Here is a 12785-nt window from a genome sequence, read left to right on the forward strand (position 1 = left end):
TTGAGTGCTAGCTCATTCAGTCTCTCTAACAACCCTGTGCATTAGCCATTATCGCCACAATTCCCACTTTCGGGATGAGGAAAGTGAGACTCCACGGCATTAAGACTTTAGGGCTGGCCGGCGCCACAGCTCACTAGGCTAATCCTCCGCCTGCGGCGCCGGCACACTGGGTTCTAGTCCCGGTCGGGATGCCGGATTCTGTCCCGGTTGCCCCTCTTCCAGGCCAGCTCTCCGCTGTGGCCCGGGAGTGCAGTGGAAGATGGCCCAAGTACTTGGGCCCTGCACCCGCATGGGAGACCAGGAGAAGTACCTGGCTCCTGGCTTCGGATCAGCGCGGTGCGCCGGCCACTGGGGGGGGGGGGGAGGGGTGAACCAACGGCAAAGGAAGACCTTTCTCTCTGTCTCTCTCTCTCTCACTGTCCACTCTGCCTGTCAAAAAAAAAAAAAAAAAAAAAAAAAACTTTAGGGCTGTGAAGTAGAGAAGCGGGGATTGACACTCCTGGAGCTGGTGCCAGGTCTGGGATTAGTTAGATTTCCCAGGCTCTTCCCTTTGGCAATCTTAAGGGTGTAAGGTGGGGTATCCCCCACTCCCAGATCCCCAGGACAGGAACCAGCCCCAGTTTCTCCTGGCTCTGGGCCAGGGTTGCATCCAGGCTCACATGCTTGTGTGGAGACTCAGGGCTGGGAGGCAGATCTACAGAGTCCCCTTCGTCCCCGCCCAGCCCAGACAGTGTCCAGCAGAACAAGCTGCCCACGGACATTGCTATCTGCTAGGGGGTCCTGGGGGGAGGGGCTGTCTCACAGGCCCAGCCTGCCCTGACCCCCGAAGCTGACTGGTCGGCATCCCCTGCCCTCAGCCCCCTTGCACCAGGCCAGAGGGGGCTCCCAGAGGAGCTCTGCTCCAAGTCCCAGCCCCTCTCGGAGGAGGCGGGCGGCCAAGGCTCTGCAGCCAGAGGCTTCTCAGCTCGGAGCTCCGGAGCCAGATGTAGCATTGACCTTAAATGGTAAAAGCTCCCCAGAGTGAAGAGAGGCTGGCCAGAGGAGGAAGGGGGAATAACTCAGTTTTAGGTAAGTCGTCTAGATCCTAGAATAACCTGCCTTTGCAGCCCGGAGGGCCGCCACGGAGCCCTTCTCCTCCTTAAAGGTACAGGGTGCTGGGACGGGGGTGTGCGGCTGTTGGGTGGCACCTCGGCTGAGTGCTTTTACGGTTGCTGTCTCAAGTTTTATATATGAGTTGAATCTGGCTGGTGGTGAGGAGCTAAACGATGCCCCTTCCGTGGGCCGTGGGGACACAGGCACTGCCGCGGGGGGGCTATGTGGCCCCTTATTGCACATTCCCACCCCCTCGCTCTCCTGTGGGCCTCTCGCTGGCCACAGAGGGGTCCTTGGATTACGCAAGCCTGCCCAGAAAGGGCCGTCTCCCCTCTTTGCTGCCTGTCTCTCTCTCTCTCTGGCCCTCAGCATGGCCTGCCTGGAGCCCTTTGCTGGCTCAGCCTGTCTCTGTCTCTGCCCCTGCTCCCCTGTTGTGTGTTCCAGCCCAGCCCAGCCTCTGCTTCCACTCGTGTCTCTGTCTCTCCTTTCACCTGCAGCTTCTCTCCTGGCACCTGTGCCTGAGCCCTGCTCCTCAGAAGGGGTGCCTGGGGCCCAGCCCTGCCCACCTTCAGGGGCCGCAAGTTGAATCTTTTCCTAGAGAGAGTGGTCCCCGTGCTGGCTTTGTCCAAGGGAACAGCTGGTGAAGCCAGAGACCAGAGGGAGGCTCTGCTGTCCTGCTCCCTCCTGCCCTGTAAACAGTTGTAAAAGTCTGGAGAGCCTCAGCGGTTGGAGTAAACAGTGGGCTCTGGGACCCCTGGCCGGTGTTCCCGCCTCCTGGGGTGCCAGTGGCTGGGCTGGTGGGGGCGGGAGGCGAGTGGCCCCAGGCTGGGCTGGGCTGAGCTGGGGGTTTTGCAGGGGGCAGGAAGACGTTTTCCCGGGGCTGCAGGGCTGGGCGGCTGCCCAGGTTTCTCTTGCCCCTTCCCCTGCCCCTGCCCCCCACCCCGGGGTGACGGTGGGTGGGCAGCTGATGACATGCAAGTGAAGTGGGGAGAGGCATCCCCCCACCCAACACTTTTAGGCAGGAGGAAACTCAGGAGGAAACTTAACAGTGATTTGCCTATGGTCAAGGCTCCCCCCCAAAAAGGGCCAGAGCTAGGACTCGAACCTGGGTCTGTGTGACTCTGACTCCACGCTCCTGCCCCTCAGTGCAACTGTGAGTGTGGGGACACACTCCTACCTCTAAGAAAGGCTTGTGATTTTTGGCCATGGTCCCGACAGTTGTCACGGGCATATGTGAGTATGTGTGTGTGTTGGGTGGCTCTTTGCGTTCCCCAGCACTGGGCCTTCCTCTAGGCTTGGGAAGGTGGGCATTCCTGCATCCCCTCTAGGGCCACCTGGGAGGAAGAACTATGAGCTAACGGCCACGCCATGATCAACTCTCCCCATTGTCATGCTTCCTGCAGGACCAAAAGCGAACGTGTGGTTGTTTTCACACCCGCACACTGCTCTAGGCGCTCCCCCCACAGGAACATAGCATGGGCCCCCGGAGCAGGGATGCTGTGGGCGTCCTCCCCTCGCAGTACAGGCAGGGCACATAGCTGGCATTTGACTCCAGGAGGCCCGGCTCTGTCTTCACCTTCGGGCCCTGGGCCCCTCTCTGGGCGCCACGTCTGAGAGGACGGGGGGTTAGGAGCATCAGCAGAGCGCGAGAGACCTGCCTGCACCTGAACAGTGCAGTGGAGGCCTCTGGAGCTGGGCAGTGTTAATGACTTGTCCACACGCACTCAGCCACCAAGTCACAGAGCAGGGGGCTTGATTAATATCTTGGGTAAGGATGGTGGGGTCCATGCAACACTTTCTATTGAGAACTGAATTCCCAGGGAAGTTGGGTGCTCCTCGTTTTGGGGCGCCAGGTTCTGTGAATGTTGGATAGGAAGCCGGAATCCTTGCTGGATGGGCTGAGCTACTGGGAACAGGTTCTCAGCCTTGCTAACGGCCCCACCTTCCTCTAAGGCTTCTCAGCAAAGGCAGGCGGGTGGACATGTCCTGACCAGCAGACGTGGAGGCTGAGCCCCACCTGACTCTCCACTGTGTGTCCAGCTCCCAGAATGCTGCTGGGAGCTCACTAACTGCTTGCAATCAATTTTTTTGTAAAGCGAATAAATGGACATAATGCTCCAAAAGTATGCTCTGGTTCCACAGGCCCCTGGGTTTATTACATCCATGTTCCTGGTGATCAGATGTGTTCAGTCTGGCTTGAGAGAGTGCAGGGATGGGCTCAAGTTATCCACGCCTTCCCACCCCACCATGCCTCCTGGGGAGTCCCTTCCCAGAGCCTCTGGGCTGCCCCTCACCCATCCTCTCTGGGGCTTGGCTGTCCGCAGAGGGATCCTGTTTGCTGAAGGGCGGCAGCTATAGCCCAGGTGGACAGAGGGGATGGCTTGGAGGCCCAGCCTGGCCCCTGCCCCTGCCCCTGCCCCTGCCCCTCAGGGAGAGTGATTGAAATGGTGTGCAAAAGTGAAGAGGGGAGGAAATGAAGGTGCACTGAGCTTTCCTACTCCGCACCAGGATCTCTGCTGGCACGACTGTCCATGCCACCGCTCGTGTTAGGGATAAAGACCTATGGCCCAGAGAGGACATGGCTGGGAGGTGGCGAGCAGAGAGTCCAGCTGAGGCTGCTCCCAAGGTGGGCACTTCCTGGGTCAGATGTCACCCTGTCTCTCTCAATAACTCAGGTCCCAGGGCAGCTAGTGGGTGCCCCAGTACAAATCAGAGGCAAATCAAGAGTAGAGGGGAAGGGAAAGCCTGAGGCAGCCCTGAGCCGGGGAACGACGCAGCTCCCTGCCCAGGCCAGTGCCACCGGATGGCCCTGCACACCCAGAGCCTCAGCTGAGGCAACGCACGCCCTTGACCTTGGACTAGCCCCACCTTCTCCAGGGAAGACTGAATGCAGGTGACAGTTCAGATAGAAACCTTCTTTCCCAGCCAGCCCCAGATGTGCAAAAAGAAAAAAAGCATGCTAAGGCCCAGCTCAATCACTTTCTTCCTATTACTTTTTTATATATAATTTCTGTCCATTTTGGGGGGGGGTACATAAAAGTAGAAAATGCTCCTTGCTAAACTTTCTTGAAAAATAAATGAATATACATAAGAAATTCAGAAATAAACATAATGAAGTTAAAAAAGTAATTCAAGAAATCTCGTGACTCAGAGATAAATATTATTTATTTATATCTGATGTGGTTCTTTAGATTTCTCTGCATTTTATAAAACTAAGGTCTTAGTGGAAATGTGATTTTGTAGTTTGCTTCTTTTAACCCAATGTTCTATCATTATCATTTTCCCTATCAGTAAGAATTCTTCAAAACATATTTTTTCCATGATTAGATAATGATACACTGTAATTTTAGCTGCGCAATGGTCAAATCGTCGTTCCGCTCCTCGGGCAGTTGCAAATGTGGTTTTCCTTTGGGGACTGTCTCAGAGGCACACAGGACGCGCTGGCCTTTCCCTAGAGGCCCAGCTCCCAGAGGGGGCGGCGTGCAGTATGGCCGGAGTTGCGGGCTTGTGTATGAGCAGGCGCTGACCCGGCTTCCCACACCAAAACCCGCGGTAAGAACAGCATTTCTTCGTGAGTTCTTTCCAGTCCTCTGGGTCAAGGAGAGAGCTCCTATGGGAGGAGGGAGACCAGCTGTCCAGGTGTGTCCAGGAATGGTTGCCACAGAGCTCCCAGGCTAAAGCTGTGACAGTCCTGTGCAAACCGCAGAGCTGGTCACCTCGCTGGAGCTGGCGTTCCTTCAATACACTTCTTTCCTTTTTTTTTTAATAAGCTTTTTTTTAAAAAGATTTATTTATTTATTTATTTGAAAGGCAGAGTTATAGAAAGAGAGGATATCTTCTATCCACTTGTTCATTCCCCAACTGGTTGCAGCTGCCGGAGTTGGGCTGATCTGGAGTCAGGAGCCAGGAGCTTGTTCCAGGGTTCCTGGGGTCCAAGGACTTGGGCCATCTTTTTGCTGCCTTCCCAGGGCATTAGCAGGGAGCTGGATCAGAAGAGGAGCAGCTGCGACTCAAACCAGCACCCACCTGAGATGCCGGCACTGCGGGTAGTGGCTCCACCTGCTCTGCCACACATTTCTCCTCTCCCTTCCTTTTTGTAAAATTAATTTTAAAAAAGCTGTGTCGGGGGAGGGGGAGAGAACAAACACACCCCCATCTGGTAGCTCTTTCTGCAGTGTCCACAGTGGCCAGGACTGGGCCATGCAGAAGCGGTGAGCTGGGGACTCAGTCTGGGTCTCCTGCTTGAGGGGCAGGAACCCAATTACATGAGCCGTCACCTGCTGCCTCCCAGGGTGCCCATGCAGAGGAAGCTGGAGTCAGGAGCTGGCGCTGGGAACTGAACTAGGAACTCCCTTGAGGGGTGCGGGCGTCTTCACCGCGAGGCTGAACGTCTGCTCTGTTTCCCTTCTTGACAAAATGAGAGCAAGCTGTGGACAGGGAGCCTTTGGTATGCAACAGCTAGAATTGAATAACTGTTTTCATTTCATTTATTTTTCCCATAAATCTCTATTTGTGGTCAGTAGTGCTGATTTTTCCATTTTAGGTAGGAATATAAAATTTCCCTTTTAAATAAATATAGTGACAATAGCAGCTAACAGTTACTGAGCACTTGCGGCCTGCTCGGTGCCGTCCGATCGCTTTCCCTGCAGCAGTGCCTCTGGTCCTCCCAGCAGTGCTTGGAAGCAGCTCCAGCTGCTCTCCTGGTTTTACAGACGAGGCACAGAGAGGGTCGGGACTTGCCCAGCCGCACCAAGCTGGCACATGGCAGAGCCAGGAGCGCAGTCTCGGCCTGCTGGGTCATTGCTCGTCCAGTTAAATATTAAGTAAGCTGCTGTCTAGGTAGAATGCAGACAGGCTAGTGTGCCAGTGACAAAGCGACAGCTGGGGCATCAGGGAACACAGGGCATGGTGAAGCTGAGCCACCCCCGCAAAACCAGGGGCACGTGGGCTGGAGGGAGGAGCTTGGAGGGCTAAGATCAGGCCCTGCTCAGAGCCTAGAGAGGGACACGCAGAGGCCACAGAGCCTCTTCCTGCTGACACACCAGCCTGGATGATGCTTCTGGGGGCCCAAGCTTCCTGGTCCATGAGAAGGAGGAGGAAGCCCAATGACGCCCTTGACTTTGCTCAGACAGTTGTGATCACAAGAGCGCTGGCCCTTGAGTTGGGGGACGGCTCCGTGTTGAGCAGCTCCTCCCTCCTTCTCATAGCAGGGAGCCAGCCCTCATGCCGAAGGTAGCATGGTGCCCCAGTGACAAGTCTGGGCCCCGAAGGGCGATGTGGCCCAGCTGTGAGCTGCTGGCTGTGGCAAATCTCTCTGACCTGTTTTCTTTCCCGTAACGGTGACAGTGTCCACTTCGGAGAGTTAAGTCCCTTAGCCCAGCACATTAACTGTATTTCCAGCCCATCTGTCCCCCTCCAGAGAGCAGCCCTGGGTCTGAGGCTCTGACTGTCCATCATCCTGGGCCCTATCTCCCCCCATCAACAACCCAAGGAGAGAGAGGAACTCCTTCTCCAGGGGACTGGCCACTGGGACCTGGTGGAGCCTTTAAGGAGGCCCAGTAACTAACACCTCTTTATTCACTTCAGTCCCAAGTCCTGTTGGGATTTGGAGACTAACATTAGCCTTCCAGCTAACAGAGCTGGTATCGGAGAGTGCATCTTAGCCAACAGCACACAGACGGATCTCCCAGCCCCCTTTGCAGGCAGTGCCCTTTAAGTCTTAGGGAGAGGAGGAGCAGAGCAGAATGTGTGCTCCCTGGGGGCAGCTCTTTCCCTAGAGAAAGGGCAGAGGACAGGGCTGTGCTGTTCGCGGGAACACGTCCCAGAATCAGCGTCAGAAACCATCGCCCTGGCGTGCAGCCGTGGGTACTACAGTCTTGGGTACCACAGGACGCCCTGGTCCAAGCCCAGCCACGGAGCTGGTCTCCCAGGTGATATGTACCTGCTGAGAGCTGTACCAGGCCCTAGTGGGACTCAGGGGCAGCTGAGGCTGCAAGGGCTGCCATGTGGTCCCATGAGGGTGGGCACCGCAGCTCCCACACCTGACCCAGTGGGCGGGAGCTTACCATTTCTTTTCTGCAGGTGCCCAATGGGGACTTGCTCAGTGCAGAATCCTTCCTTGGACAAGACAAGCATCCAGCTAGAAACATCTGGAATACATTTTTTTTTTCACAGAAGTTCTATCTAGGCAATCCCAAAATGCAGTTACTTGTCTCTAACTCCTTCCTTTTTCTGGAGTTCTTCAAATAGCAAAGATGGGAGCGGGGAAGTGCCATGGGATGAACAGGTTGGATGTGCCAGGAAGTCTGTTTAGGTCTCATTCAATCCATTCTTTAACCATCTATGGGAGATATTTATGCACAAACTGACTCGGGGCGGTTAGGTCACTCATCCAAGACCAACAACTGGGCACTGTGAAGAATGGCGGGTCCACCCAAAGCCCCCAGCTCTCCCCACGGCCCCGTGGCTCAACACTCGGCTGCAGGATGGAATGAGAACACGCAGTCTGTGTGCCTGCTCCTGTAGGAGGCCTCAGTGCCGCTGCCTGGAGCTGAGGCCCTGAGCTCAGGGCGGGAGTCTGAGGCTGCAGTCTCTGAACCTGCTCTGCCGTGCACCTGTCTCTGTCTTCTGTAGGGAGGCAGCAGCCTGTCTCAGTTCTTACACCCTGCACAAGCTCCTGCTCAGAAGGACTGCACATGGCTAGAATTACAAGCTCACTTCTGGCAACAAATGCCACGCTCCACGTTGAGAGTCTAGGGTCACTTTCTATGGCTCACTGAGGTTAGTGCCCTAAAAGTTCATAGACACTGCTATGGCCACCCAGTCTGCCCCAGGGGTGCCCTGGGTTCGAGTCCCAGCTCCACAGCTTACTGTGTGACCTTGGGCAAATAGTCTAACCTCTCACCATCCTCCCATTACCCACAAAGTAGGGTTGAGGACCTCAGGAAAGGGACTTGCTCTGAGGGTTATGGAGATGAAATGGGTGATTGTATTCTGGTATTTATACATGTATAAGTACTTTATAAATCATCATTAATATTATTGGGCCCAGATTCTCATTGAGCATACTAGGCTCCTTTATTTTAGGGCCCCAAATAGCTGAATTTCCCCAAGAGATGTCTTGTCTTGATATTTTCAATCTGTTTAAGGATTGGCTCCCTGGGAAAGAGTATACTATCCTCCAAGCTGCTTGCCTAACACTTGTTCTCCTTAGGTTGGAAGGTGGAGATGGTGAGGCTGGGTGTTGTCAGAAGGGACCTGGCTCATGGGCGTCTAAGAGGCCCCCATAAGGAGCATCGTGTTGGGGGTGTTCGAGGTTCCTGGGCCTTTCCTTAAGCCTAGTTAGGGACCCAGCATCGATCACACGTGTGGAGACTGACTCGTGGTAATCAAACTCACAGGAGACTGAAAGATACAATTGTGCAAGGTCCTGTGCCTATGCGTGGTGGTAGGCAACCCTCTCCATGCCCCAAATGCCTGGGAGATAGAGATTTGGGTCAGAAGGCAGGAAATTCTGAGGGGCAGTTCACCTGGCATGGATGGAGCCCAATGCATCATCTCTCTGCCCCCAGCAGGAATCACCAGCCTTTTCCTTCCATCAGAGGTCCTCAAGGTTTGTCGACAGATGCCGTGTTAGTTGCTTTTTTCTTATCGTGCGCCTCAGTTTATGAGTATTTCTTGATCTTAAAACATATTCATAAGCCGTTATGTTAATGTGATAAATCATGTAAACATAACACATATTTAAGATATGAAGAAAATGAAATAATATTTTGAAAATCCTGCCTTATCTTTTTAAACAGTGCCAACAACATTTCTGCTTTCTCTACACAAGTATTCTTTAGTAACAGAAATGTGATTGATGATACTTTCTTAGTTTTGAAAATCTTGGTTTGGCACTTTGGACAATCCTTGGCTTTAATGAGTGTCGTGGCTGAAAGAGATACTTTATCAGGCGCCCATCAGGGAACCAGATCCACACCAGACACACAATTTACAGAGGTATGGGAACCTAGGAGGGATGGTGCCCAGGCACAGGGAAGTAGCAACAGCAGGGAGCCATTACCAGCCCCGGCCAGGCTGAGCAAGAGTAGAAGCAGGTAGTGTTAGCAGCAGCCAGCGTGCTGTGGAGCTAGGGAAGACGGCCCCTCCACAGTGAGCTGCAGCGACAGCGGGAGGTGCCCCCCGCCCCCCCACCCAGGGAAGAGGGACGCTGTGCTGAAGCAGGCAGGGAGTCGGGGAGGGAACACCGACCTCCCCCTCCTCTCGCCTCCCGCCCACCCATTGGCCAAACTCAGCCAGGAAAGAAGCCCAACTGACAGTGCATTCCGTAGGTGTCATCCTGGAGGGGGAGCAGAGAGAGCACAGGGGGCAGGGAGGGAGGGAGGGGAGGCGGAGGAGAGCCAGTCAACACCTCACATCCTTACTTTGTGGTTGTAATATTACATTTTCCATTTTATCCATCCAGTTTGCAGAAAGTTTTTGCAAGTTGCTCAGAATTTTATTATCAGTTGTATCTTCACTTCCCATTTAAAATTTATTTTAATGTATTTTTTATTTGAAAAAGAGATAGACAAATAGATAGAGATCTCTCTACTGGCTCACTCCTCAGCTGCCCATAAAAGCCAGGGTTGGACCAGGGCAAAGCCAGGAGCCAGGAACTCAATCCAGGTGTCTCACATGGGTGGCAGGCACCCAAGCACTTCAGTCGTCACCTGCTGCCTCACAGGGTGCGCACAGGCAGGAAGCTGGAGCCCAAAGCAGGGCCAAGACTCAAACCCAGGCGGTCTAAGCAGGGTCTTAACTGCGAGATGCCTTCTCTTTGCTCCACATTTTTTATCAGGAGCCCTTAAAGCCATATGTCCATTGATGATGGTTGGTTTGATTAAATTCAGGTAAATATACTTCACTAGTCCTCTTACTTGGGCACATACAGTGTCATTCTTCACCAAAAGCAAGTGACCCCTGGGTACTGCGTCAGCCCCTCAGCATTTGGAACCCCCCTGCTCCTTTCGGACACCTCAAAGCTGGACATGACATGGCCTTTCATCACATGGACTGAATGAATGAGGACATCATTGCCCATCTGTCATTAAATATTAAAGACAGATATTAAATATTATTTAAATATTAAATAGCAAAGAAATAATACATATTACTAAACAATAAATAAATATTAAGTATAAGTTTCTTTGCTCCTAGCACTTTAAGCATTTTCTTCCTCTACTCTACTGTATCACCTTGTATTGCCTGGGCACATGGACTCCACTATGAAGACCCCTGCCTTTGGGCCCAGGGCCCGCTGCACCAGGCTCCAATGTCTCCTAGTTCCTGTCTCAGGTCTCTGGAGAAACAAGCTGACAGTCCTAGCTTGGGCTCTATCAGCTGTGGTCGGTGACCAGGTCATGGGACGTAGATGTGGTTAGGGGAAGCTACTCCTTGTATATAGGGGAACTCCTAAAAGCGAAAGTGTCTCCCAAGGATGTTGTTAGCCAGTAACTTGTAGCCACTTTTCTCGCCTCCCTCCTGCAGAGCTCACACAGGGAGAAAGCCTTGAGTTACTTCCCTAGATAGCTAAGCATGGCTGCTCTGCGTGGGTTTCTCGCCTGTTCAGAAATCAGAGAGCAGCCTCATTTCTCTGCAGCTACCCAAGGCGAGCTGGCCAGCATTTCCAACAAGTCTGGGTAGTGTGGGAATGCTGAGTCCAGGTTCCTGTCTCTGACATTGGAGAAGAAATTCAAGGACAAAACCTAGGTCAAGGTCAGCAGAGAAGCAAGATGTATTTACACTCAGCATGGAGCGTAGGCACACTCCAGAGAGAGCTGCACTCTATGTGAACTGGAGGCATAGGGGGCGGTGGCTGGGGCAAGGACTAATGGGCTTGAGTGCCAACCGTGTCCTTGACCTTTTCTTGAAATCTTAGAAGTGTCATGGTATCAGGTGCATGATGGGAGCAGGTGTGTCAGTCATGATAATCTTGTTCTAATGAGCTAAAGGTCATCGCATGGACACAGCTGGCAGCCACGTTGGTGACTTTTAGCTGGTGCTGGCTGCAAGCGGGAAACTACAGGTGCTGTGGTTTTCTGCTCTATGGTGCTTGGCCGTGGAGGCGAGGCTGCAGGGAGAGAGAGAATGGCGATCCCAGACCCCCCTTGCTGCTTACCTCCCTGCATACATCACGGGGTTCACAGGCTTCACCCTGAATTAGGAGCAGACTGTTTCTCTGGCCAGTGGCGCCCAGCAGAGGTAAATGGGTGTGGTTGGTGATGGACCCAGGAATACTTGGCAAGCTGTCCCTGCATCATGATTCCTACAGCTTACAAAGTACACACGTTGCTTAGGGGCATGAGCAAAGGAAGCGTGGGTTTTCAGAGTCTCGAGAGAGAAGGTTCCACCTGCAGAAATCTGCAGGGCCTTGTTCTGCCTGATGACAGCGACAGTGATAGCAATGTACTTGTTATTACTGCAACAGCTGTTGCTCGCTGAGCACCAGCCAAGGACTGCTCCCATGTTGGCAACACGCTATGAGATCGGAAATGATATTGTGTCCACTTTAGTGATGGGAAAGTTGAGGCTTCGGGAGGTTGTGTTGCTCGCTCAGGGTTAGATAGAAAGAAAGTGGCAGAGCCTCTGTCTCTCAAGGCCATGTTGCCCTTGGTAAAAACAGACAAGAAACTCACACTTGGGAGTTTATCAGGCCTGGAAGGAGTAGAGGCTGGACCAGTAAGATTTCAGAAAAGTTAGACCATCATGGGTTTATAGAGAAGCATTAAAGGAAGCCAGCATCCTCGTAAACCTGCAAGTTGCTAGCAGGTTCTCAGTAGATTTAAGTGAAGTGTCCCAGGTTTAAAGAGAGTGGGAGTCTGTCCCGGTGCCTCTCGCCAAGCTGAAACAAGTGCGTATCGGCAGTGCTGTCAAGTTCTAGGCCTGTGCCCTTGAGCAAACCAGTTGTTCTTTCCAAGGTCTCAGCTCCCCCCTCTGCCCAGCGAGTCACCCGGAGTCGCCTGGGTGAGGCCAGCCCAGAACACTGGCCATGCCAGCCGCGGCATCCGTGACGAGGAGGAGGAGGAGGGCAGGTGTGTGAGAAGAGGCTGCTGTTGTTGTCCATTTTCTGGAGGCCCAGGCAGGGCTCCTGAGGGCAGTTTGCGCTGGCATCGCGGTGCACGGAGCTGGAGGGCCATGTGTTTAAGGAAGCGGTCACTGCCACAGGCAATGCCTATTTATTCTCCTTGTTAACAAGGCACTTGACTCATGCTTCAGACATTTACTGCCCAGCTCAGAAATGATGGTCTTGTTTTTGTCGCCAGCGAGGCAGCTGCTAGAGCCTGGCGTTCCTGCCTCACGCTGCGGGGCCAGATCCTCCCAGCTCTGGGGTCTGGGAGCACTTGGGATGCTCTACAGGAGGGGAGGGGGCCGGAGATGCTGGATCACAGGTGCTGGGTAGGGAAGGACCTCACAGGTGCAGTAGCCCCGCAGAGCTCCGTGCGTGGGGAAGACGGGGTGAGCTTGAGGAAGCCACAAGGCTCTTTGTCCCCCGTGGATGGTGGGGTGGTGCCATCCATGCAGCCTTCCCCAACTTCCCTGGATCTCACAATTGCATGTGCTGTAATGTGCAGGACCCCTCTGCTGTCCTCTGTGTCTTGCTCCCAGGACCCAAGGCGCTTCTGCCTTTCTGGCTCCCCTGCTTCTTGGAA

General features: G+C 53.7%; 1 protein-coding gene across 8 annotated transcripts in view; it reads left to right on the top strand.

Moving 5' to 3' along the window:
• The first annotated feature begins 881 nt into the window (after window positions 1-881).
• The window catches only part of IRAG1 (inositol 1,4,5-triphosphate receptor associated 1), a 128983-nt gene continuing 117079 nt past the window's right edge, over window positions 882-12785 (top strand). For 2 of the 8 annotated variants that reach the window (XM_070073288.2, XM_070073293.2), the window contains exon 1: window positions 1041-1144. Coding sequence is in view for 2 of the 8 variants with exons in the window: in XM_051851398.3 (XP_051707358.3) it covers window positions 1002-1068 (67 nt within the window). In the remaining 6 variants the exon portion in view is untranslated. Of the gene's footprint in view, window positions 1145-12785 lie in introns of all 8 variants that reach the window. The other 6 variants (XR_016231293.1, XM_051851398.3, XM_017345354.4 and 3 more) reach the window with 6 other exon arrangements.

This window comes from Oryctolagus cuniculus, chromosome 1, assembly GCF_051225735.1.
Source record: "Oryctolagus cuniculus isolate XC-2025 breed Fujian yellow rabbit chromosome 1, ASM5122573v1, whole genome shotgun sequence".
Lineage (NCBI taxonomy): Eukaryota > Metazoa > Chordata > Mammalia > Lagomorpha > Leporidae > Oryctolagus > Oryctolagus cuniculus.